Here is a 22,871-nt window from a genome sequence, read left to right as displayed (position 1 = left end):
AAGATATTTGATAAAATTCAACTCTTAAATAAAAGTATTTAAGAGAACTGAAATGACTATAACTTAGGGAAGTTTCTCCTTTGCCATAAATATAAAAATCAACCAAATCCTCAATATTAAATATTGAAACTCTAAAGACTTAAAAAAGTCTAATAATATAATAGATATAAGGTATAAGACATGAGATACTAATAGAAGCAATTATTTTTGAAAGGCCAATGTCTGACATTAAGAACTATTATGCTTTTATAGTTTCCAAGTATATATTTCATATATTGCAAACAATTACTATATTATAGTTGATCCAATGGCAAGGTATTAAAGAGCTGTTAGAAACCATCTCTTTTGTCTGGTTAAACTTGCTGCAAGCTGTTAATAGAAGTATTCAATGTTATATGAAAATAATTCCAAGGGGTGTATTTCCAGCCAACTATATAAATATGTGTCTGTGTGTGGCGATGTGTCATATCTTGTGGACAATCTTATGAATACATAGAATGAATTAACAAACAGAACCCCAATCTACTCACTTGGAGAACCACTCTTCATCTGAAAACTGTCTTGCTTGCAATGCCTCCTTCATTATCAGCCCTCCCTGACCCCCTACCACATCAGAACTCAGTAATTGTTTTCTGTGATATAAACACAGAAAATAGTCTGTTTTTCTGTGATATAAACACAGAAAACAAGTAGCAGGGTTTCTTAAATTGGGGAATCAGTAATCTCAATTCTCCAGTCACCTGGGTGGCTGCTGTAATTTGCATAAAAGTGTTAAAATTCACTTCACACAGGCAGGAGAAAAGGAAATGACATCAGAGGTGCTTTGCTAAAGATGACAGGAACTGCAGCTGTGGCCTTCCTATTTAGCAGGTAGAAAATTTATCTAGTTCTGTTACTTCTGTGATAGAGTGGACTTTGTAAGGATGACTCTCTTAGAGAATTCAAGACAGTGATCAAAAACTGTCAGATTGACTTTTCTTCAAGAAATTTAACTTAGCTTGCTAGTTTACATCCAGAATCAAATTCTTACTGAAAAACCTTTCTAGTTTTCTACTTTTTACTGCAAGCGTTCTTGGTGGATATTATCTCTGTCCCTACTGCATTTTATTTTTTTCAAAGTTGGCAAGTAGGCAAGATCAACTGGCCAATGACTACATGAGGACCGAGGCGGATTTTAACCTTCTATTTATGGAACTTTCGCTGAACAAAATTCTTAAGTACTGGTATTTATATAGAGTTGAGCTCTGTCAAATGTCTTTTCACTAGCTAGCTTAACAAAGGTTTTGCTTAAAATATTACATGTTAATATTGAAAACAATTGGGCTTTTCTGACTTCGTAAAAGTGGAAATTGAAAACCACAGTCATCAGGAAATTAAATGTTTTATCCAGGCTTTAGCATAATGAGAATTTATATTTTGAGAAAAGATTATTTACTACTAGTCATTTTTAAAATGTGTCTGTTTTTGATTCTGTCAGTTTTCCCCTTAAATCTTTACACAGACTCCCATCAGAGCACAGTAAAACAAAAATTAAATAGAATTCATATATTTGAAATCCTTGGCATCAATTCACTCCAGGAATCCAAGACAGTACTCAACTGAAGGGGAAGCAGGCACAAGGGAGATTTCTGGGACACTGATACTGTTCTGTTTCTTCATCTGAATGCTGCTTATGGGCCTTGTTCAATCTGTGAAAATTCATTACTTTGTCCATTTATGCTATGTGATCTTTCCTGTTTATATATTATACTTTGATAAGAAGTTTAAAAAAAAAAGTCCTGTTCCACCTGGATGGCAGTTAACATCCAACAGCTGCATATCTTTAATCTGGTAAATTAGGTATAGCTCTAATGAATACCCATGATTCTATGATAACTGTGATAAACCAGTACTGTGATTCCCAAATCTTCGAGACAGGAGATTCAATAAACCATCTCTACCCCTTTCATTAACTTGGTCTAGGGCTGGTGTGCTATGGAGGAAATTTCAGTATTGTCAAGAATACTTTTTGAGCAAGTAGTAATATAACATTTGTTTTCCTTTGGTGTCATGGGTGAATTATATAACATGCTATTATATTTTCTTTTTTTTTGGAGACAGAGTCTTGCTGTCACCAGGCTGGAGTGTAGTGGCACTATCCCAGTTCACTGCAACCTCTGCCCTCACAGGCTCAAACAATCCTCTCACCTCAGCCTCACAAGTAGCTGGGACCATATGCGCACACCACCATGCCTGGCTATTTTTTCTGTATTTTTGGTAGAGACGGGGTTTCGCCATGTTACCCAGGCTAGTCTCAAACCACCTGCCTTGGCCTCCCAAAGTACTGGGATTACAGGTGTGAGCCACCACACCTGGCTATATTTTCAAAAAGAGCATTATAAGGAAACTGCCCAGAAACTAGCAGGTTTCTAAACTACATTTTGAAAATCACAGCACAGTAGAAAAAAAGGGGCACCAGTTTAAAAGAGGACATGGACATCTACTACTTCATTTTCTCTTACTCATCTGTTCATCTATTTGCCTCTTTAAAGATATTAACTATATGTAAGATAAATATTCAGTGCCTTCTGTGTGCTAGAGGTGAGGATGTGAGGATGAATCTGGTATCTGCCTGTATCAGAGAATGGCTATCTAGTTACTAAACCTATTTCCTCTATTTTGCTGGGCATACAGTTAAAGTATATTTCCCAGACACCCTATAGTTAGGGGTGGCTTATGACTGAATTGACAGCCAATGCAACAGAAGACTTGGTCCATGAAAACCTCCCATGAAATATCCCTTCCATGCTCTTTTCTGCCTGCTGGATTGATCGAGCTGATCATGCAACCTTGAAAAAAAAGCCTTGAGGAGGGTAGAATCACAAGATGGAAGGAGCATACATCGTTACCTGCAGAGGGCCACTGGCTAACTGGGAACCTTTTTGGGACTGTATGGGACCAAGAAATAAATTTATTTCCTATTTGAGCCATTAAACATTTCTGAGTTGTTTTGCTATGGCAACTGGTATTAACTAATATTGTGAACTTAAGGAGCTGACTGCTTTTTAAGGAGACACTTACCCCCCTCCACAAAACCACAATACAACTTAGTAGGTGCTATTATAGAATAAAATTTATACAAAAGCTGGAGAAGAGCAGTTAATTTTGCCCAGAAAGCATTCTTGATATAAGTAACATGTGAACTGGACTTTGAAGAATAAATAGATAAGAATTTACCGGGGAGACAAGTAGTGGAATGGGGTGATATAAACAAAGACATAAACAGGCATAATATGCCCAGGAGTATTTGTATATGGCTAAGTGTTTTTGTGAGGGGAGTGGGAACTAAGACCAGAAAAGTGGCCTGGGGTCAGACTGTGGTATGGTAAAGAGAATAAACATTATGTTGTATACAGCGAGAGTCATTAAAATTTCAAGTAGCACAATGTAGGATGGTAGGCTAAAGGGGAGAGCTGGAGACAGTAAGATAAAGGAGGAAGTACTGGTAGTGGATGTGAAGAAGGGATAGCACTGACAAATACATGTGTGCGTGTTTATGTGTGTGTATTTACCTATTTTTTTTTTTAGAGATGGGTTTCTACTTTGTTGCCCAGGCTGGAGTGCAGTGGCTATTTACAGGCTCGATCCCAGTACTGATCAGCATGGGAGTTCTGACCTGCTCTGTTTCTGATCTGGGCCAGTTCACCTCTCCTTAGGCAACCTGGTGGTCCCCAGCTCCTCAGGTCTGAGAGGTCACCATATTGACGCTGAACTTAACATGGACATGCGATTGGCATAGTACACTACAGCCAAGAACTCCTGGACTTAAGTGATCCTCCTGCCTCAGCCTCCTGTGTGGCTGAGACTACAGGCGTGTGCCACTGTGCTCAGCTGACAAATTTATTTTTTCCATAAGTTATTGGGGTACAGGTGGTATCTGGTTACATAAGTCCTTTGGTGGTGATCTGTGAGATTTTGGTGCACTCATCACCTGAGCAATATACACTGTACCCTATTTGTAGTCTTTTATCCCTCACCTGCCTCCCGCCCTTCCCCCCAAGTCCCCAAAGTCCACTGTATTGTTCTTATGCCTTTGCGTCCTCATAGCTTAGCTTCCACATATCAGTGAGAACAAACAATGTTTGGTTTTCCATTCCTGAGTTACTTCACTTAGAATAATAGTCTCCAATCTCATCCAGGTCACTACAAATGCTGTTAATTAATTCCTTTTTTTTTTTTTTTTGAGAGGGAGTTTCACTCTTGTTGCCCAGGCTGGAGTGCAGTGGCACAATTTCGGCTCATTGCGACCTCTGCCTCCCGGATTCAAGCAATTCTCCTACCTTAGCCTCCCAAGTAGCTGGGATTACAGGCATGCACCACCATGCCCGGCTAATTTTTGTATTTTTTTTTAGTAGAGACAGGGTTTCATCATGTTGGCCAGGCTGGTCTCAAACTCCTGACCTCAGGTGATCCACCTGCCTTGGCCTCCCAAAGTGCTGGGATTACAGGTGTGAGCCACCATGCCTGGCCCATAATTCATTCCTTTTTATGGCTGAGTAGTATTCCATCATATATATATACCACAGTTTCTTTATCCACTCGTTGATTGATGGGCATTTGAGTTGGTTCCATGATTTTACAATTGCAAACTGTGCTGCTATGAACATGTGTATGCAAGTATCTTTTTTGTATAATGACTTCTTTTCCTCTGGGTAGATACCCGGTAGCGGGATTGCTGGATCAAATGGTAGTTCTACTTTTAGTTCTTTAAGGAATCTCCACAGTTTTCCATAGTGGTTGTACTAATTTACATTCCCACCAGCAGTGTAGAAAGTGTTCCCTGTTCACCGCAACCACACCAACATTTACTGTTTTTTGATTTTTTGATTATGGCCATTCTTGCAGGAGTGAGGTGGTATTGCATTGTGGTTTTGATTTGTATTTCCCTGATCATTAGTGATGTTGAGTATTTTTTCATGTTTGTTGGCCATTTGTATATCTTCTTTTGAGAACTGTCTATTCATGTCCTTAGCCTACTTTTTGATGGGCTTGTTTTTTTCTTACTGATTTGTGTTCATTGTAAATTCTGGATATTAGTCCTTTGTCAGATGTACAGATTATGAAGATTTTCTCCCACTCTGTGGGTTGTCTGTTTACTCTGCTGTTTGTTCCTTTTGCCATGCAAAAGCTCTTTAGTTTAATTAAGTCCCAACTGTTTATCTTTTTTTTTAATACATTTGCTTTTGGGTTCTTGGTCATGAAATCTTGCCTAAGCCAATGTCTAGGGGTTTTTCCAATGTTATCTTCTGTAATTTTTATAGTTTCAGGTCTTAGATTTAAGTCCTTAATCCATCTTGAGTCGATTTTTGTATAAGGTGAGAGATAAGGATCCAGTTTCATTCTCTATATGTGGCTAGCCAGTTATCCTCCCCCCATTTATTGAAAAGGGTGTCCTTTCCCCACTTCATGGTTTTGTTTGCTTTGTCAAAGATCAGTTGGCTGTAAGTATTTAGGTTTATTTCTGGGTTCTCTATTCTGTTCCATTGGTGTATGTGACTATTTTATATTGGTACCATGCTGTTTGGTGACTATGGCCTTACAGTATAGTTTGAAATCAGGTAGTGTGATGCCTCCAGATTTGTTCTTTTTGCTTAGTCTTGCTTTGGCTATGCGGGCTCTTTTTTGGTTCCATATGAATTTTAGAATTGTTTTTTCTAATTCTGTGAAGAATGATGGTGGTATTTTGATGGGGATTGTGTTGAATTTGTAGATTGCTTTTGGCAGTATGGTCATTTTCACAATACTGATCCTACCCAAACATGAGCTTGGGATGTGTTTCCATTTGTTTGTGTCAGCTGACAAATATTTTTGATGTAAAAACTAACCTGATTAGTGTGGTGGTCCAGGGGAGGGGGATGGTAAAGGTGAAGAGCAGTGCAAGGTAATCCTGAAGCCTCTGTCTTAGAAGAATGAGTAAAGTCTTACATACTGAGAAAAGTGGATGTTCTGAGATCAGAAAACAGGTGCAGATTGTGGGGGAGAGAGGAGTTCAGTTTTAAAATAACTGAGTTTGAAATACCATTTTGAAACCCTCAGATAGGTCATGAGGTATGATTGGTCGGGCCTAAAACTTATTTAATTTAGGTATGGGTCATCTTTTGGAAGTGAGAATATGGGAAAGCCCTGAATTGAATTGATAGGTAGATCCTAAGCCTCCTTAGGAGACAACGCTTATTTTTTAAAGTGTAAATTTTATTTTTTAAAACAATGGTAATCATATGATTCAAATAAACAATTTAATAAAGAGTGAAGTCTTTCTCATTTCTCAAGCAACTCATTTTCTCCTCCCAGAGTAAGCAATGTTATTGGATTTCTTTTGTATCCTTCCTGATGTACTCTTTACACATACCGGCACATATGCATAGATCTTTTTTTTTTTTTTTTTGAGACAAGGTTTCACTCAGTTGCACAGGCTAGAGTACAGTGGTACAATCTTGACTCACTGCAGCCTCTGCCTCCCAGGTTCAAGCGATCATCTCATCTCAGCCTCCTGAATAGCGAGGATTATAGGCATGTGCCACCATGCTCAGCTAATTAAATTTTTTTTTGGTAGAGACAAGGTCTTACTATGTTGCCCAGGCTGGTCTTGAACTCCTGGGCTGAAATGATCTTCCCATCTCAGCCTCCCAAAGTGCTGAGATCCTTCCATCCTTTTTTATAACACACATACACAGACTGTTCACCTTCCCTGGCTAAGGGATATTTACTTACCTTAGAGTTGCTCCCTCAGTCTTAATCATATCTCCATCTTTCAGATAAACATATTGTTGCTCTCCATTTCCTATAATTTCTTCTCTCTGAGGATTCCGTGGGAGTTTTTTAATGCAATAGGTAGTGTCTAGTCATAAAACATACAAAATATATTAATTCACACTTTATAATTAAGCCTTTTAAGAGATCAACTTTCATAAAGCTAACACTTGTGAATGACTGCATAAAATGTTAACATTAAGAGACAACAGAAAATGGGATGAATTACAGCAGGTTATCTCTGGGATGTAACTATTTCATATCTTTCAACCAAACAGCTCTTCATTCTTTCATGCCCCTCTAGGTCTACATGAAAGCCTCTATTTTTCGAGTCACTCCTAGTTTATACAAAAAATGTAAAAGTAGCTAGCTTTGGCATCCTGACAAGTGTTGAAGAGGCAGTAATACAGAACCTGGAAACTTTTCTCTATCCAGGTGCCTAACATGTAGCAAAGGTGTCACGACAGTAATTAATAACAAAAGGATGAACATTAATAACGAAAGCATGAGGTCCTTGCTATGAGTACTGAAATGAAGCCCCAAACCAGTGGCTAAGATATTAAACCTTTAAAATAAGCTTAATCGGCCGGGCGCGGTGGCTCACGCCTGTAATCCCAGCACTTTGGGAGGCCGAGGCGGGTGGATCATGAGGTCAGGAGATCGAGACCATCCTGGCTAACACGGTGAAACCCTGTCTCTACTAAAAATACAAAAAATTAGCCGGGCGAGGTGGCGGGCGCCTGTAGTCCCAGCTACGCGGGAGGCTGAGGCAGGAGAATGGCATGAACCCCGGGGGAAGGAGCCTGCAGTGAGCCGAGATCGCGTCATTGCACTCCAGCCTGGGTGAAAGAGTGAGACTCCTTCTCAAAAAAAAAAAAAAAAAAAAAGCTTAATCTATACCACCCCTCACTGACACAAAGGAAATAAATTAATTAACCAATTAACAATTGAGTGCCAATTAACTAACCAGTATACTAGGTATACTGAATACAACCACTGTGATATCAAAGTTCTTAAAAGCTGTCCTGATTGGGAAACTAAAACTTACAAACATGTAACAAAGAACTATACTTGGTACCATTTAATGAATATTAAATGGACAATTCAGCTAATAAAGGCAGCAGGAGTTCACAGAAAGGAGAGTTAGGAAGGGATTTATAAATATGATAGAACTTGAGGTGTGACTTACAGAATGAGCAGGATGGGTAAAGGTACAGAGAAGGACTTGTAGGTTAGGGGAACAGCATTAGAAAAGGCATTAAGTCCAGGCGCGGTGGCTCACGCCTGTAATCCCAGCACTTCGGGAGGCCAAGGCGGATGGATCATGAGGTCAGGAGTTCGAGACCAGTCTGGCCAACATAGTGAAACCCCATCTCTACTAAACATACAAAAAAAATTAGCCAGGTGTGGTGGTGTGCGCATATCATCCCAGATACTAGGGAGGCTGAGGCAGGAGAATCGAATGAGCCCGGGAGGCGGAGGTTGCAGTGAGCCAAGATCGTGCCATTGCATTCCAGGCTGAGCGACAGTGTGAGACTCTGTCTCAAAAAAAAAAAGCATTAAAATGAGAATGAGGATGACATATGTGTGACAACATAATGCTACCAACTTTCTACTGCAAAATACTGGCTGGGAAGAGTGGAGACAAAGTTGGATAGGTAAGATGAGCTCAGATCAGAAAGGGTCTCAAATTGCCTTTTACAAAATAGAAGAATTTAAACTTTACCATGTGTAATCACTGCACACTCTTTAGTAAGATAATGAAATAGTGTTAACTGATGATCAATATGGTGGCTGTGGGTAGGGAGACCAAAAGATCAGAGAGCCCAGGAGGGGAATGACTGCAATTTCCCAGCTGGAAGGTAATGAATATTAGGGTTAAGATTGTAGCACTGGAAATATGAAGGGAGAAAGAGATATTTCAAAGAAAAATGGACAAGGCATAGAAATTTGCTAGTTTCCCCATTTCTTGTTTTTGTCAGGTTTGTCAAAGATCAGATAGTTGTAGCTATGCGGCATCATTTCTGAGGGCTCTATTCTGTTCCATTGATCTATGTCTCTGTTGTGGTACCAGTACCATGCTGTTTTGGTTACTGTAGCCTTGTAGTATAGTTTAAAATCAGGTAGCGTGATGCCTCCAGCTTTGTTCTTTTGGCTTAGGATTGACTTGGCGATGCGGGCTCTTTTTTGGTTCCATATGAACTTTAAAGTAGTTTTTTCCAATTCTGTGAAGAAAGTCATTGGTAGCTTGATGGAGATGGCATTGAATCTATAAATTACCTTGGGCAGTATGGCCATTTTCACGATATTGATTCTTCCAACCCATGAGCATGGAATGTTCTTCCATTTGTTTGTATCCTCTTTTATTTCATTGAGCAATGGTTTGTAGTTCTCCTTGAAGAGGTCCTTCACATCCCTTGTAAGTTGGATTCCTAGGTATTTGATTCTCTTTGAAGCAATTGTGAATGGGAGTTCACTCATGATTTGGCTCTCTGTTTGTCTGTTATTGGTGTACAAGAATGCTTGTGATTTTTGTACATTGATTTTGTATCCTGAGACTTTGCTGAAGTTGCTAATCAGCTTAAGGAGATTTTGGGCTGAGACAATGGGGTTTTCTAGATATACAATCATGTCATCTGCAAACAGGGACAATTTGACTTCCTCTTTTCCTAATTGAATACCCTTTATTTCCTTCTCCTGCCTGATTGCTCTGGCCAGAACTTCCAGCACTATGTTGAATAGGAGCGGTGAGAGAGGGCATCCCTGTCTTGTGCCAGTTTTCAGAGGGAATGCTTCCAGTTTTTGCCCATCCCTATTTAATAAATGCTTCTGGGAAAACTGGCTAGCCATATGTAGAAAGCTGAAACTGGATCCCTTCCTTACACCTTATACAAAAATTAATTCAAGATGGATTAAAGACTTATATGTTAGACCTAAAACCATTAAAATCCTACAAGAAAACCTAGGCAATACCATTCAGGACATAGGCGTGGGCAAGGACTTCATGTCTAAAACACCAAAAGCAATGGCAACAAAAGCCAAAATCGACAAATGGGATCTCATTAAACTAAAGAGCTTCTGCACAGCAAAAGAAACTACCATCAGAGTGAACAGGCAACCTACAGAATGGGAGAAAATTTTTGCAACCTACTCATCTGACAAAGGGCTAATATCCAGAATCTACAATGAACTCAAACAAATTTACAAGAAAAAAACAAACAACCCCATCAAAAAGTGGGCAGAGGACACGAACAGACACTTCTCAAAAGAAGACATTTATGCAGCCAGAAAACACATGAAGAAATGCTCATCATCACTGGCCATCAGAGAAATGCAAATCAAAACCACAGTGAGATACCATCTCACACCAGTTAGAATGGCCATCATTAAAAAGGCAGGAAACAATAGGTGCTGGAGAGGATGTGGAGAAATAGGAACACTTTTACACTGTTGGTGGGACTGTAAACTAGTTCAACCATTGTGGAAGTCAGTGTGGCGATTCCTCAGGGATCTAGAACTAGAAATACCATTTGACCCAGCCATCCCATTACTGGGTATATACCCAAAGGACTATAAATCATGCTGCTATAAAGACACATGCACACGTTATGTTTATTGCGGCACTATTCACAATAGCAAAGACTTGGAACCAACCCAAATGTCCAACAACGATAGACTGGATTAAGAAAATGTGGCACATATACACCATGGAATACTATGCAGCCATAAAAAATGATGAGTTCGTGTCCTTTGTAGGGACATGGATGAAACTGGAAAACATCATTCTCAGTAAACTATCGCAAGGACAAAAAACCAAACACCGCATGTTCTCACTCATAGGTGGGAATTGAACAATGAGAACTCATGGACACAGGAAGGGGAACATCACACTCCGGGGACTGTTGTGGGGTGGGGGGAGGGGGGAGGGACAGCATTAGGAGATACACCTAATGCTAAATGACGAGTTAATGGGTGCAGGAAATCAACATGGCACATGGATACATATGTAACAAACCTGCACATTGTGCACATGTACCCTAAAACCCTAAAGTATAATAAAAAAAAAAAAAAGAAATTTGCTAGTTTGAGGATAAAGGAGATAGAAACATCGAAATAAAAAGAAACAACAAATACCACCTCCCCTTCCAACCCCAAACTCTATTATTTTGTATCTTAGAGGCCGAAGAAAAACAATGATATGCTTTTCTGGGAATTGACATTATATAACAAGATTGAGATATTGAGGTTTTTTGTTTGTTTTGTTTATAAGTGTATAATTTTATCTTTCAGTAAAGAAATGGAGGCGTTCCATTTCTGCTTATGAGACCTTTAGTAGACAATTAAAAAAATCACAATTATATCAAAATTACAAAATAAATGTCATACTATAACTTTGTATCTGTTTTCAAAATTATGTGCAAATATAAATGAAAACACATATCCTATTTGAGTGGTTGTTGGAGGCTGGGGATGGGGGAAATCACTGCAAAGCAGCCTGAGGGGACCTCTTTTTGGAATTGAGGAAGTGTTCCGTATCTTGACTGGAATGGTCACATAGGTATTGATGTTGGTTAAAACTCACTAAACTGTTCACTTAAAATGGGCACATTTTATGTATGTAAATTAAAGCTCAATAAAATTGATTTATGAAGGAAAAAAGTGGGCCATAAACATTTTAATTTTTCAAACTGAAAAATCTGAAGAGTTGGCTGAGGTGACAAAGCTAATTAAGAAACCACAGAGTAGTTTTTTTTTTTTTTCTTTTTTTTCCCTGCAAACAGGGTTTCACTTTGTAGCTCAGGCTGGTCTTGAACCGCTGGGCTCAAACTATCGTCCTGCCTCAGTCTTCTGAGTGGTTGGGATTATAAGCACACACCACCATCTCTGGCATAAAATAGTTCTTTAATTCACAAGATTTAATAGGTAGATTAAAAGAAGAGGTAAGACAAAATTAAAAGAGGTAAGACAAGAGAAGGAAAAGTCAGACTGAGAGATTATAAGTTCCTGTGGTACACAGTCCCCTTAGATTGGAAGAAAGGAGCTAAGAGGGTAAGGAAGCTTAGTTGCCAGTTTTTTATAACTGGCAGCCTGGTGATGTTGGGTGTGGTAGCTGAGATGTCCCAATTGTAGTCACAAGGCCTAAAAAAGCAGATCTTTACAAATGTTTAAAAATACTAGCTCAATGTCAATGAGCATGAATGTTCTTGACCTCCTTACTGTGCCCTGGATGTGCCAACCACACTCTCATTCCAGCATCTTTGCTCTTGCAATGCTGTTTGCCTGCAGGCCTTCCTGCCAGGAGCTTGCTCCTTCTCTCTGTCCACTCTGGATATAACAGCCCTTGCCCTTCTCCACTTTACTCTCTCTTACCTTTCTCTTCTTGTACCTTTATTTTCCTGCATAGCACCCATGATTATCTGATCTATTTTTTTCTCTTTTTTTTTCACTCTGGTGCCCAGGCTGGAGTGCAGTGGCACAATATTGGCTTACTGCAGCCTCAGCTTCCCTGGCTCAAGCAATCTGCCCACCTTAGCCTCCCGAGTAGCTGGGACTGCAGGTGCACGCCACCATACCTGGGAAATTTTTGTACTTTTTTTGTAGAGACAGGGTCTTGCTATGTTGCCCAAGCTGGTCTTGAACTCCTGAGCTCAAGCAGTCCACCCACCTTGACCTCCCAAAGTGCTGGGATTACAGGCATGAGCCACTGCACCCAGCCTGATCTATTATTTATTTACCTCGTGGAATGAAAGCTCCATGAGAACAGTCTGTTTTGTTCACTGCTATACCCCTTGTGCCAAGAACACTGTCTGACATATAACAGTAACTGGAATATTTGTTTAATGAATGAATGAATGAATCTAGGTATACGATGGTGGGATGAGGAAACAAAGAGATAGAAAATGTCAGTACTGTATAGGTTTCAGGGACAATGAATTATCAATACAATGATATCTTGCCTGAATTTCAGCATATCTTAGTAACTGCCTTAAAGTTACAGAAGGCCTGAGATAATCTGTTACGATGTGAACAATAAGAGCACCTACCTCACAGTATCCACATAAATTGTTTAGTGCAGTGCCTGGCACAGAGTAAATGCTCAACAGTTGTTAATTATGATTAAGTCTGAATAGTAACTCACACACTGAAGTAAAATTGAGGATTTGAAACAGAAATCAGGATTTCCATTCCTCCTTTGTTAAAACTAGGCACAGTATTCAACAGCCTCATCAATTTCTAAAAGTACCATTTAAAACCGAGGTATTTAGTAAATGGTTTATAGACTACTTAGCTCTGTAATTGAAATAAATTATTCTCCAAACACGGCTTTCCTCAATGAGCTTAATGAATGTTTTCTGTTTACCATTATTGATGCTTTTACAAATATCTCCTATGCCTCCAGAATGATCTTGGTGCCAGTGAGTCACTACAATTTCCTGGATTGCTGTGTTAAATTCAGTTAGAGCCTGCTTTAAACAGTTGATATATTCTGGAATTCCTGGTTCTCCAGTGTCAATGAGGATTCTCCTGAAAATTAAATGGAAGATAATCACACAACTGGAACGCTGAGTTGACATTAGCATTATTTTTGCACACAGATACTTTACATTAAAGAAACTGCAAAAATTATTTTACTTTTAACATGCTCAAAAACTAGCTACGTCACTTCAGCTTAACTACAGTAATCTCACCCTAAGAAAGTTTTCTGAAAAAAATTAGAGCTAAACATAAGTCTGAACAAGGAATAATAGCAGTCATCTTGAACATTTACATAGCAGTTAAACATGGCACCATTCCAAGGACCTTACATATTTTAACAATTACATTCCTCGTAACAACTGTTTAAGGTAGATATTTTATCATTATATTTAGAAGTAACTTGCCCAGGTTACTCTACAGATAAATGGCAGAAATAGCTTTCAGACCCAGGTATTCTGATGCCAGAATATGTGCTCTTATCATCTGCCTTTGAGATCTCATATCTCAGTATATTTCAAAAGTTTTATAGATATGAAAGATTTTGATTCAATGGCACCCCTAAAGAAACTAGTCTTTGGCACTAGATATAGAACTTATCACTGAAGTTTTACATTAGCACCCTGACACATGAAAATGAAGGCTTTAGTGAAGCACGGGAAAAACATCTGAGCTATTTTCTTTCTTTACTTAGACAACCCCATTAGCTGTATTTTTTGCTTGTGGTTCTGAATCTTCCTTATATTTTGTTTGCCCTTCCTCATGATTTTATGAGGTGGCCTTTCTCTATGAAGTTTTGCTCTACTAAAGACATCGGGGTGACATGTTCCTCAAGATCCAGTTCTTTTTTTTTTTTTTTTTTTTTTTTTTTGAGACGGAGTCTTGCTCTGTGGCCCAGGCTGGAGTGCAGTGCTGCGATCTCAGCTCATTGCAGCCTTGACCTCTTTGGCACAAGCGATTCTCCCACATCCACTTCCTGAGTGGCTAGGACTACAGGTACTTGCCACCATGCCTGGCTCATTTTTGTATTTTTTGTAGAGATGGTGTTTCGTCATATTGCCCAGGCTGGTCTCTTAACTCCTGGGGTCAAGCGATCCTCCCACCTCAGCCTCTCAAAGTGCTGGGATTACAGGCGTTGAGCCACCATGCCCAGCTCAAGATCCAATTCACGAACTTCTTCACTCATGCTGTTTTACAGTAACACCTCACTAATTCAGGCTGGCTGACAGATTAGCCTTGATGAAAAGTCTGAGTTATTCATTAATTGATCAGTAACTGTTTATGGATTACCTATATGTGCTACAACTTTGTTTCTTGCAGTAAGCAGGACAAAACCACCCTGCTTACATTCAACTGTTGGTGAGAAGGGGAACTGCATATGACTGGAAAACAATAAAAGTAACATACCATAGAAAGCATTTTGCAAAGCATTAAAATTAAACAGTGAGTAACTGGATGGTTATTTTTTATTGGTTGGTTTGTTTCCCTAACCCTACTCCCTGAGACCCAGAGCCAACAAAAACAAACTGGCCTCTCATCAGGAAGGAGGGCAATGGCCTCATAGCCCATTGGCTTCTGTCTGCACCCTATGTTCTGTAGCACAGTAGATGTCCTTCAGAAACACAGTGTTGAACTGTCCTGTCCAGAGTCAGGAGACCAGATGGTTACACTGGACCAAGGGGGCATTTATTATAGGGTTCTGTTGGTAGTGGAAATGTAAGGAAGAGACGGCTTAAAGAACATTTAGAAGGTACAATCAACCAACCAACAGGATATTTGTTAAACAATGAGATGTGGAAGGAGGGAAACAGTCGATTCTGAGGTTTCTAGGTAGGAGGATTGGTGTGCCATTAATCAAGAAGGTAAACCCTGGAGGGAGCAAATTTGAGATGAGTTTGACTCAGGTCAGAGTGAATTCTGATGCTATTCCTAGCCATCTTACCTTGCTTTTTTTCCATAGCAATTATTACCATGTAATATATTATGTATTTACATATTTATTTGTTTATTGCCTATTTCCACACCCAACACCACCCTACAAGTTTGAGTCCCTTCAGGGCAGAAAGCTTGTCTGTTTTGTTCAAGGAATTTATGGATTTATTTCTATATCTATAATACATTGTACTGCACTTAGCATTGTGCATATTTAGTTATGCTAAATTAAAAATACACAAGAGTATAATACTATGATACCTCCAATAATGCTCTCTAGCCCACCCATCCTAGATTTTGGCTGCCTCCATGCATTTGGGGTTATTTACCACAAATTCTCACTGCCCCTAAAGTAGAGTCACTGGGACTATTTTTGTGGGTCTTCTGGTCCTCACAAAAAGAATCTTTCCATGCTTCAGGTAAGGCTCAAATTTTTTCAATCCATCAAGGCCCCACCACTTTTAAAATTACTTCTTAATCCTTGCCTTCCCGTCCTCCCAAGAAACTCTGTTTTGAACTATCTCCGAATCTAAAAATGAATATAAATTTCTGTAATTTAAAGACCAGATCACATCACACTGATCAAAAGTCATGACAAAATTAACAGGGTTGATACATGAATTTGATAAAATCTAGTAGCAAAGAAAACAGATCTTTTAGAATGCCTGTGCTGGTTGTTTGCAGGTGAAAGTGTGAGTGACCATACGACTGTGGTACTGGAGAACATGTTTCTGGGGCTCCAGTTTTAGGTCTCTTAATGGTCCTGTCTTGGTTTAACAAAATTGGAATTGATAAAAGAAGGGCTCTCAAAAGAAAGAAAACAGAAAAAAGTTCTGGAATTAATATAATCTATTCAGAACAAAGGAGGGGTGTCTAGATACTATAAAATCTAAAACATGAGTTTGCACCAAGCTTTGAGGGAAAAAAAAAGTCACACTGATAACGTATGACACTGACATAGCAATTTAAACCATTTGGAGCTTTCATATTTACTATTTCTTTTGATCCTCATATCAACTCTAGGGAGGTATTATTACTTTATTAATTATTTATTTTATAGAAAACTAATCTTCAGAAAGGCTAAGTGATTTGCTCCAGGTCATATAACCAGCAAGAGGCAGCGCTGGGAAGCACTAGATGTTCAGATACAAGGTCCAGTGACTTCTCCATTCAAAACACTGCCTCTCTAGCAGAAGGGCATTGCTTAGGTTAAGTGCTTAGAATCATTATGTGGCAAAAATAAAACTTCAGCTATACATTTGAAAAAACTGTTATCAGTTTTGAAATGGAAAAAAATGTTATCAGTTTCTCCCTTAGCAAACAGTTACTCTATCCATGATGTCTGTAAATAGTTATAATAGGTGATTGGATAGTATCATCTCTACATGGGCTAGTTGACTTTGTTCTTCTTGGCCACAGACAATAATATCCCTATCTCAGGAGGTCATTTTGCAAATGCAAATTATGCTAATGAAGGGCTCAAGAGAAGAGTATAGATGAATCTGTATAGGTCTATGAACGATTTACTCACTAGAGCAAAGTGCCTGGCACATAGTAGGCACACAATAACTATTTGCTACATGAATGGAGAAAAAAATTTTCAACTGATGGAAAATTAGTAGAATCAAATTCCTTGTTATAGGTATTTCATGTCAATATTAAGATAGCTATTAACTGGTCTCTATTTGCTGTCACTCTTACAAAATCATTAGATATTTTCTGAACGCCTACTACGAGCACAGTGTTGTCTAGATGTTATGAGGAAAGCAGAAGTGATAAAAATAACGGCTAACATGGTATGTTTTCCATGTGCTAGAACTCAAGTGCTTTTCATATATGTTTTTTCACTTAAATTTCACGGAGTCCTCATAAAATCCAATGAGGTAGGTACTATACAACCTTCATTGGGTTGTATCAGGAATCTGAAGCTTAGAACTGTCTTGTCCAAAGTCATGTGGCTAGTAAATGTCACCAGGATTCTAATCTAGGTAACCAGAGTCCAGAGTTTTAATTCTATTCCACTTGACTACCTTTTTCTATTATCAGCCACACTGTCTGCCCACAAAGTATGTACAATTTTGATAGGAAAGGTTAAAATTGCAGTTTTTAGAGGTTCTTGAGCAGAGGAGGAAAGTAAAAACACTGGACAATTTGGCTGTCATTTGTTGATTCAAATGCTTATTAAGTACCTATGTAGTAGGCATCACAGTTAGGTCTAGTAGTGTTTTAGTGAAAGTCATTTGGCATCCATGGGCTAATCAGATGAGGAAGGAAGACCAGCTAAAACTGTAGTTATCCAGCAGTTCTGGAGTCATAATAGTGAAAATTAAGAGAAAATGTACAGAATGCTGATTCATTCAGCCAGTATTTGCTGTTCTACCTGTACTGTGTACAAGGCTCTGTGCTAGGTGCTGGGGACATAGCCATGAATACGCTTTCACTGAACTGATGTTATAGTGGGGTATGAAGGTGTAGAAAGACACTAAGCTTCTTGCACAAAAAAATCATTCCATTATCATTGAGATAAGGACCCAGAAAAGTATGGAGTGCCCCTAATACAGTCTGATGGGTCAGGGAAGACTTCCATGAGGAAATGGTATTTAAATTGTGCTCTAAAGGATGAATGAGATTAGCTGGGTAAAGGGAGGAATGAGTGGAAGAAAGAGGAAAGCATGCGTGAAGGCCCTGAGACAGGGAATCACAAACCTCATCTGAGACACTGTAAGGCCAGCATGGCTGCAATGGGAGAGGTTTGAGAGGAGCCTGATAAGACTGATGGCGGCCAGAATACACAAGGCCTTCCAGTTTTAATTCCTAAAATACCACTCAGGCTACATAGGGAAGATTGGACTGAAGAGAGACAGAAGTAGTTGTACAGAAGCCAATTAGGAGGCTATTACAGTAGCCTAAGCAAGAGTTGTGCTGGCTTGGACTGAGTGATAGCAGGGGACATGAATAGATCTTCATAATGGCTTGGATATGCAGTAGGAAGCAAATAAATGTCAGGAAGCGTATTTAGGCATTTCCTTTGATGGTTTTGTTTACCAAGATATGAACAACTGGAGGAGGACCTGGCAGTTTACTGGGAAAGGTTATGAGTTCAGTATGGAAAACACTGAGTTCCAGGCAGCAGTGAGTCATGCAAATAATTTAAAAGTTTGCTACTTGAGTCTGAAGATCAAGTTTGGAATTTGAACTTGAGCTATATATTTGGTAGTTAATAATAAACAGATAATAATGGCAAAGCCAAATAAGTAGATGAGATCCCCTAGGTAGAGAATACAGTAGAAGAACATGAGAGATGATTATATACTGAATAAAATAATTAAAGATTTGGTAAAGAAGGTGACTCTATCAAGGTGAAAGAGAAAGAGCAGCTCGAGAGGTAATAGGAAACCTGAAGAATACCGTGTTGGCAAATTAAGGAGAGAGTGGTCAATGGTGTCAAAGCACTGAAGTTCAAGGAAGATGAGAACAGAAAAACACCATTGGGGTTAGTGATACAAAAGCCGCTTGTGATCTTAGAACTGTTTTGTGAAGCAGAACAGGTGGATACCAATCTCAGAACATCTGACAAGGGGCCAAATTAATATTAATTTCTAGCCACCTTTTACTTTACACCTTTTACTTTATACAGTAGCATAATCTACACTTATTTCTAGCTCAACTATATGGAGAAATAATTTACATAGTGCAAGTAATTCCACTGGCCGTTCCACTCCGTTAATTTATGTCAGCAACAGTGTTAAGTAATTTAAGATGGGAGACTATAAATCTGCTTTTCCCTCAGTTAGTCTTTAAGTCTCTCTTAGCACTAGTACTTTGCTATGTTGAGTGTGATTCTAGTGTTTAAAGATACAGTATGTATTTTTCGTACAACATAGCCCCTAAACACAAGCCAATTTCTTCATCTGGTTTTCAGACAGAATCAGCCATCTGTTTCAACGCTGGAAAAAAGGCAGGTTGTGCTGAACTTACTGAGACAATACACTGATCTCCAACATGGTGTTCTTCTAAGAGATTTTCCAGGGTCATTCTGATAATATGCATCTTTTGTCCGAGGTATTGACTAGTTTAAGATGACACACTGAAGAGAGACCGCCTATGGATTTACTTGGTTGAGGGACTTCTAGCTAAGACAGACTGTACACTAGAGATCTGGCATTTTTCCTGCTTAATTCTCTATCCTCCTAGATTCTGATGGCAGCCTAAACCTTTGGTTAACTACCTGACCCTGCCTTGTTTACTCTGAACGTAATCTTTTACCTGCCCACTTTGCAGGTTTGCTGCTTCTAAAATTCTTATTTACTGGAAAAATGCCAAACAGTAGACACTTCCAAGGAAAACTCAATTAACTGTACTTACTAAATCGTTTTTAGTAATCAATTATATTTTAAAAATTATTTATGTCTTGACTGCACAATTAAATTCTATGCTCAAGAGAAACTACATTATCTGGGTTCATCCAGTAAAGACTACAAAAGTTGCTAAATGCCTAAGACTTACTATGCAGTAAACCAAATCTCCCATTCCTGCATAATTCCACTAAAACAGAATGCAGCTAAACAAGAGCAAAAGTATCTTCTTAGAAATACAGGTGTGTTACTGTGTCTGCAAATTAAACTCAAACAAGGTCACACACAATTGTAACAAAAAACTTCCCCAAATTAGTTACGTCAGCTCCTCTTACGATCCCACAGGCTACAGAGAACCAATTTGGAAGCCAAGAGAATCCTGCCCTCTGCTGCTGAGTTGAGGAAATCGCCTCAACATAATTAATCGCTTTTGAGAAAGGAAGTTAGTTACACTCTGGGCAAAACACCAGTGAAAGTCAAGTGAACAAAGTAAACGCTTTCTTGGACTCTCGACATCCGAATTTTCTCAACAGTTTAAACATGCACACCCTGGCATTCAAACATCAAGCACAGTAAATCGGGTTTCAAAACAGAAGTTTTTTTTTTTTTTTTTCATTTCTCCCTAAATTAGAGAGCTATCACCCGGCGTGGTCGTATTTTAGCTAGCTTCGAGATCCGAGTGTCTGCGCGCAGTCCCGGCGGGGCTGCTAGGCGCGGGGCTGCCCAGTTAGGAACAGGGCGCGGCGCTCTCCACTGCCCGCGCAGCCGCGATCAGTCAAAGCCCGGGCTCCGGGGCCGGCTGCGAACGTTGGGGAGGTTGGAGAGGGACGTTTACCTGGGGCCGGTCCCCACTAGGTAGGTGTTGGTGCCCTGGAGGGTCATGGGACCCGGGTTACAGCCCAACACACGCACGACTCGATTGGACAGCCGCTCGACGCGCTGCAGTACAGCAGCCATTCCCGCCTCATCCGCCCGCCGGCTTGTGGCCTATCTGGATACTCCAGCGCGGAACAAGCCAAAAGGCCGGGGCCAGCGAGTAGCGTCCACGTGACGCCGCGCTAGCCAGGAGGGAGGGGATTGGCCAGCGGCTGGTACAGGTGTCATGTGACACCGCGGGCGAGCCGGGGCGGAGCCAGAGGTCACGTGACGCCGCGCGGGCCGCGCAGGCAGTGGTGGGAAGGCTGGCGCGAGGCGTGAGGTGGCGTGAAGCGAAGCCGGAATCTGGCTCTGTCACGGGAGCTGGTGCCTCACGGGTTTGTGTCCTAGACAGGCGAGTGGATCCAAGTGGGCGAGAGACATTTTAATCTGGAAGAGTCTTGTGATTGGGGAGACAGGTTTGGTAACCGTTCGTTATTCAGTAATAAATCCCAGGAAGGATTGCCAGATTTTTAGGCAGTGGCTGTGTGTGTGTGTGTGTGTGTGTGTGTGTGTATAGTAGTAGTAGCCTGTTCATCTCTTTTTTTTTTTTTTTTAAGACGGAGTCTCGCTCTGTGGCCCAGGCTGGAGTCCAGTGGCTCAATCTCGGCTCACTGCAAGCCCCGCCTCCCGGGTTCACGCCATTCTCCTGCCTCAGCCTCCCGAGTAGCTGGGACTACAGGCGCCCACCACCACGCCCGGCTGATTTTTTGTATTTTTAGTAGAGACGGGGTTTCACTGTGTTAGCCAGGATGGTCTCGATCACCTGACCTCGTGATCCTCCCGCCTCGGTCTCCCGAAGTGCTGGGATTACAGGCGTGAGCCACCGCGCCGGGCCAGCCTGTTCATCTTTTATAATAAATAGTGGTAAGACGTATTTACTTAGTACTTCCTACTATTCCTAAGTGCTTTCTACAAACATCCCACTTAACTCCCTTAATGCTCAAAACATTATTAAGAGGTGGACACTATTTTTGTTACAAATGAAAAACGGGGATTGGGCGGCTGCCCAGATGACAGAGTCTGCGTGTGCAGCCTTGCTCCTACCTGCCTCGCACTAACACTTGCTCCCCTCTGTGAGATTCAAGGAGCATGCCTCTGCCTCCCAGTGTTACCACCTGCCCAGAGAGCTAGGCTGGTCTTGTGGGGCCGTTTTATGCCCAAGATGGAAGGGACTCATTTTCTCTGTAACAAGTCAGTTTCTAATCAGCCAAGTAAAAACTATCCACTGTTAACTACAGCTTCCCATAAAAAAAGTTGAGTTATAAATTACTTAAAAGAAAATACACAGATCCTGTAGACAGTTCCATCAAGTTATGACAATTGTATGTAATCACTGCCCCAAAGAGATGTAGAACATATCCACTGTAGCAGCCCACTCTTTTTTTTAAAAAAAGGTGAGAAATTGACACATACAGTGCTTGGTGGCTTTTTTTTCCCAGATATTTCTAATGAATAAAACGATCTGCTCTTATCTATTTTATGAATCAGCAGCATAGTGTATCAGAGTGGCTAATGACATCTGCTTTGTGTGTGAGAAATGTCTTTGCCTTGTTTCACACAGTGGTACTTTTAATGGAAAAATATTCAAAAAATCATCGCTGAAATAATCATGTAAGTTATCCCCTGTTGCAATGGGAAGTTAAGTAGTATACCCTTCAGAAAAAAAAATACTTGAAGTAACCAAATCTCCTACATCAGGCATTTCAATCTGTCAACATGTATTTATCATAGCCATCAATTAATGGCTATTCAGGCAGGAAGCTATACACATCTTCCCTTTTTAAGAACTCTGCTGGAAAGTCAGTGAACCCTGGAGAAGAGGATGGAACAGTAATTTCTGGACCATAGTGTTCCTCCTAAGAATCTGGGCACTCCCCTTCTTTTATCCTTTAGCTTAATTAATTTCCGTACTTAACTTACTTATTTACTTACAGGGTCTGGCTTTCACCCAGGCTGCAGTGCAGTGGCACTATCATAGCTCACTGTAACCTTGAACTCTTGAAGTCAAGCGATTCAGGTGATCCTCCTGCTTTGGTCTTCCAAAGTGCTAGGATTACAGGCTTGAGCCACCATGCCTGGCTGAGATAAACTTTTTAGCTCCCACATATGAATGAGAATATGTGATATTTGTCTTTCTATGCAGGGATTGTTTCACTTAGCATAATCTCTAGTTCCATCCATGTTGCTGCAAATGACATGATTTCATTTTTTTATGGCCAAATAGTATTTTATTGTGTGTATATATCACATTTTCTTTGTCCATTTGTTTGTTGATGGACTTTTAGGTTGATTTCATATCTTTCCTACTGTGAATAATGTTGTGATAAACATGCAGGTGCAGTTGTCCCTTTGATATACAAATAGTAGTGGGATTGCTAGATTATATGGTAGTTCTGTGTGTGT

At 40.0% G+C, this 22,871-nt stretch overlaps 2 protein-coding genes across 2 annotated transcripts in view; one reads left to right on the top strand and one right to left on the bottom strand.

Annotated features, from left to right (window-relative positions):
* LACTB2 (lactamase beta 2) overlaps nt 1-20,587 on the bottom strand; it is a 33,941-nt gene extending 13,354 nt beyond the window's left edge. Inside the window, exons 1-3 of the mRNA XM_032759592.2 lie at nt 20,386-20,587; nt 13,151-13,314; nt 6,751-6,877 (exon numbers count right to left, since the gene is read on the bottom strand). Of these exons, the coding sequence (XP_032615483.1) occupies nt 6,751-6,877; nt 13,151-13,314; nt 20,386-20,507 (413 nt within the window). The 5' untranslated portion in view covers nt 20,508-20,587. The remainder of the gene's footprint in view (nt 1-6,750; nt 6,878-13,150; nt 13,315-20,385) is intronic.
* Nucleotides 20,588-20,717: 130 nt separating this feature from the next.
* XKR9 (XK related 9) overlaps nt 20,718-22,871 on the top strand; it is a 58,782-nt gene continuing 56,628 nt past the window's right edge. Inside the window, exon 1 of the mRNA XM_058444192.1 lies at nt 20,718-20,803. The gene's annotated coding sequence lies outside the window, so the exon portion shown is untranslated. The remainder of the gene's footprint in view (nt 20,804-22,871) is intronic.

Source organism: Hylobates moloch, unplaced genomic scaffold (assembly GCF_009828535.3).
Source record: "Hylobates moloch isolate HMO894 unplaced genomic scaffold, HMol_V3 SCAFFOLD_9, whole genome shotgun sequence".
NCBI lineage: Eukaryota > Metazoa > Chordata > Mammalia > Primates > Hylobatidae > Hylobates > Hylobates moloch.
The sequence above is the reverse complement of the archived record's forward strand: the minus strand, read 5'-3'. Positions and strand labels throughout refer to the sequence as shown.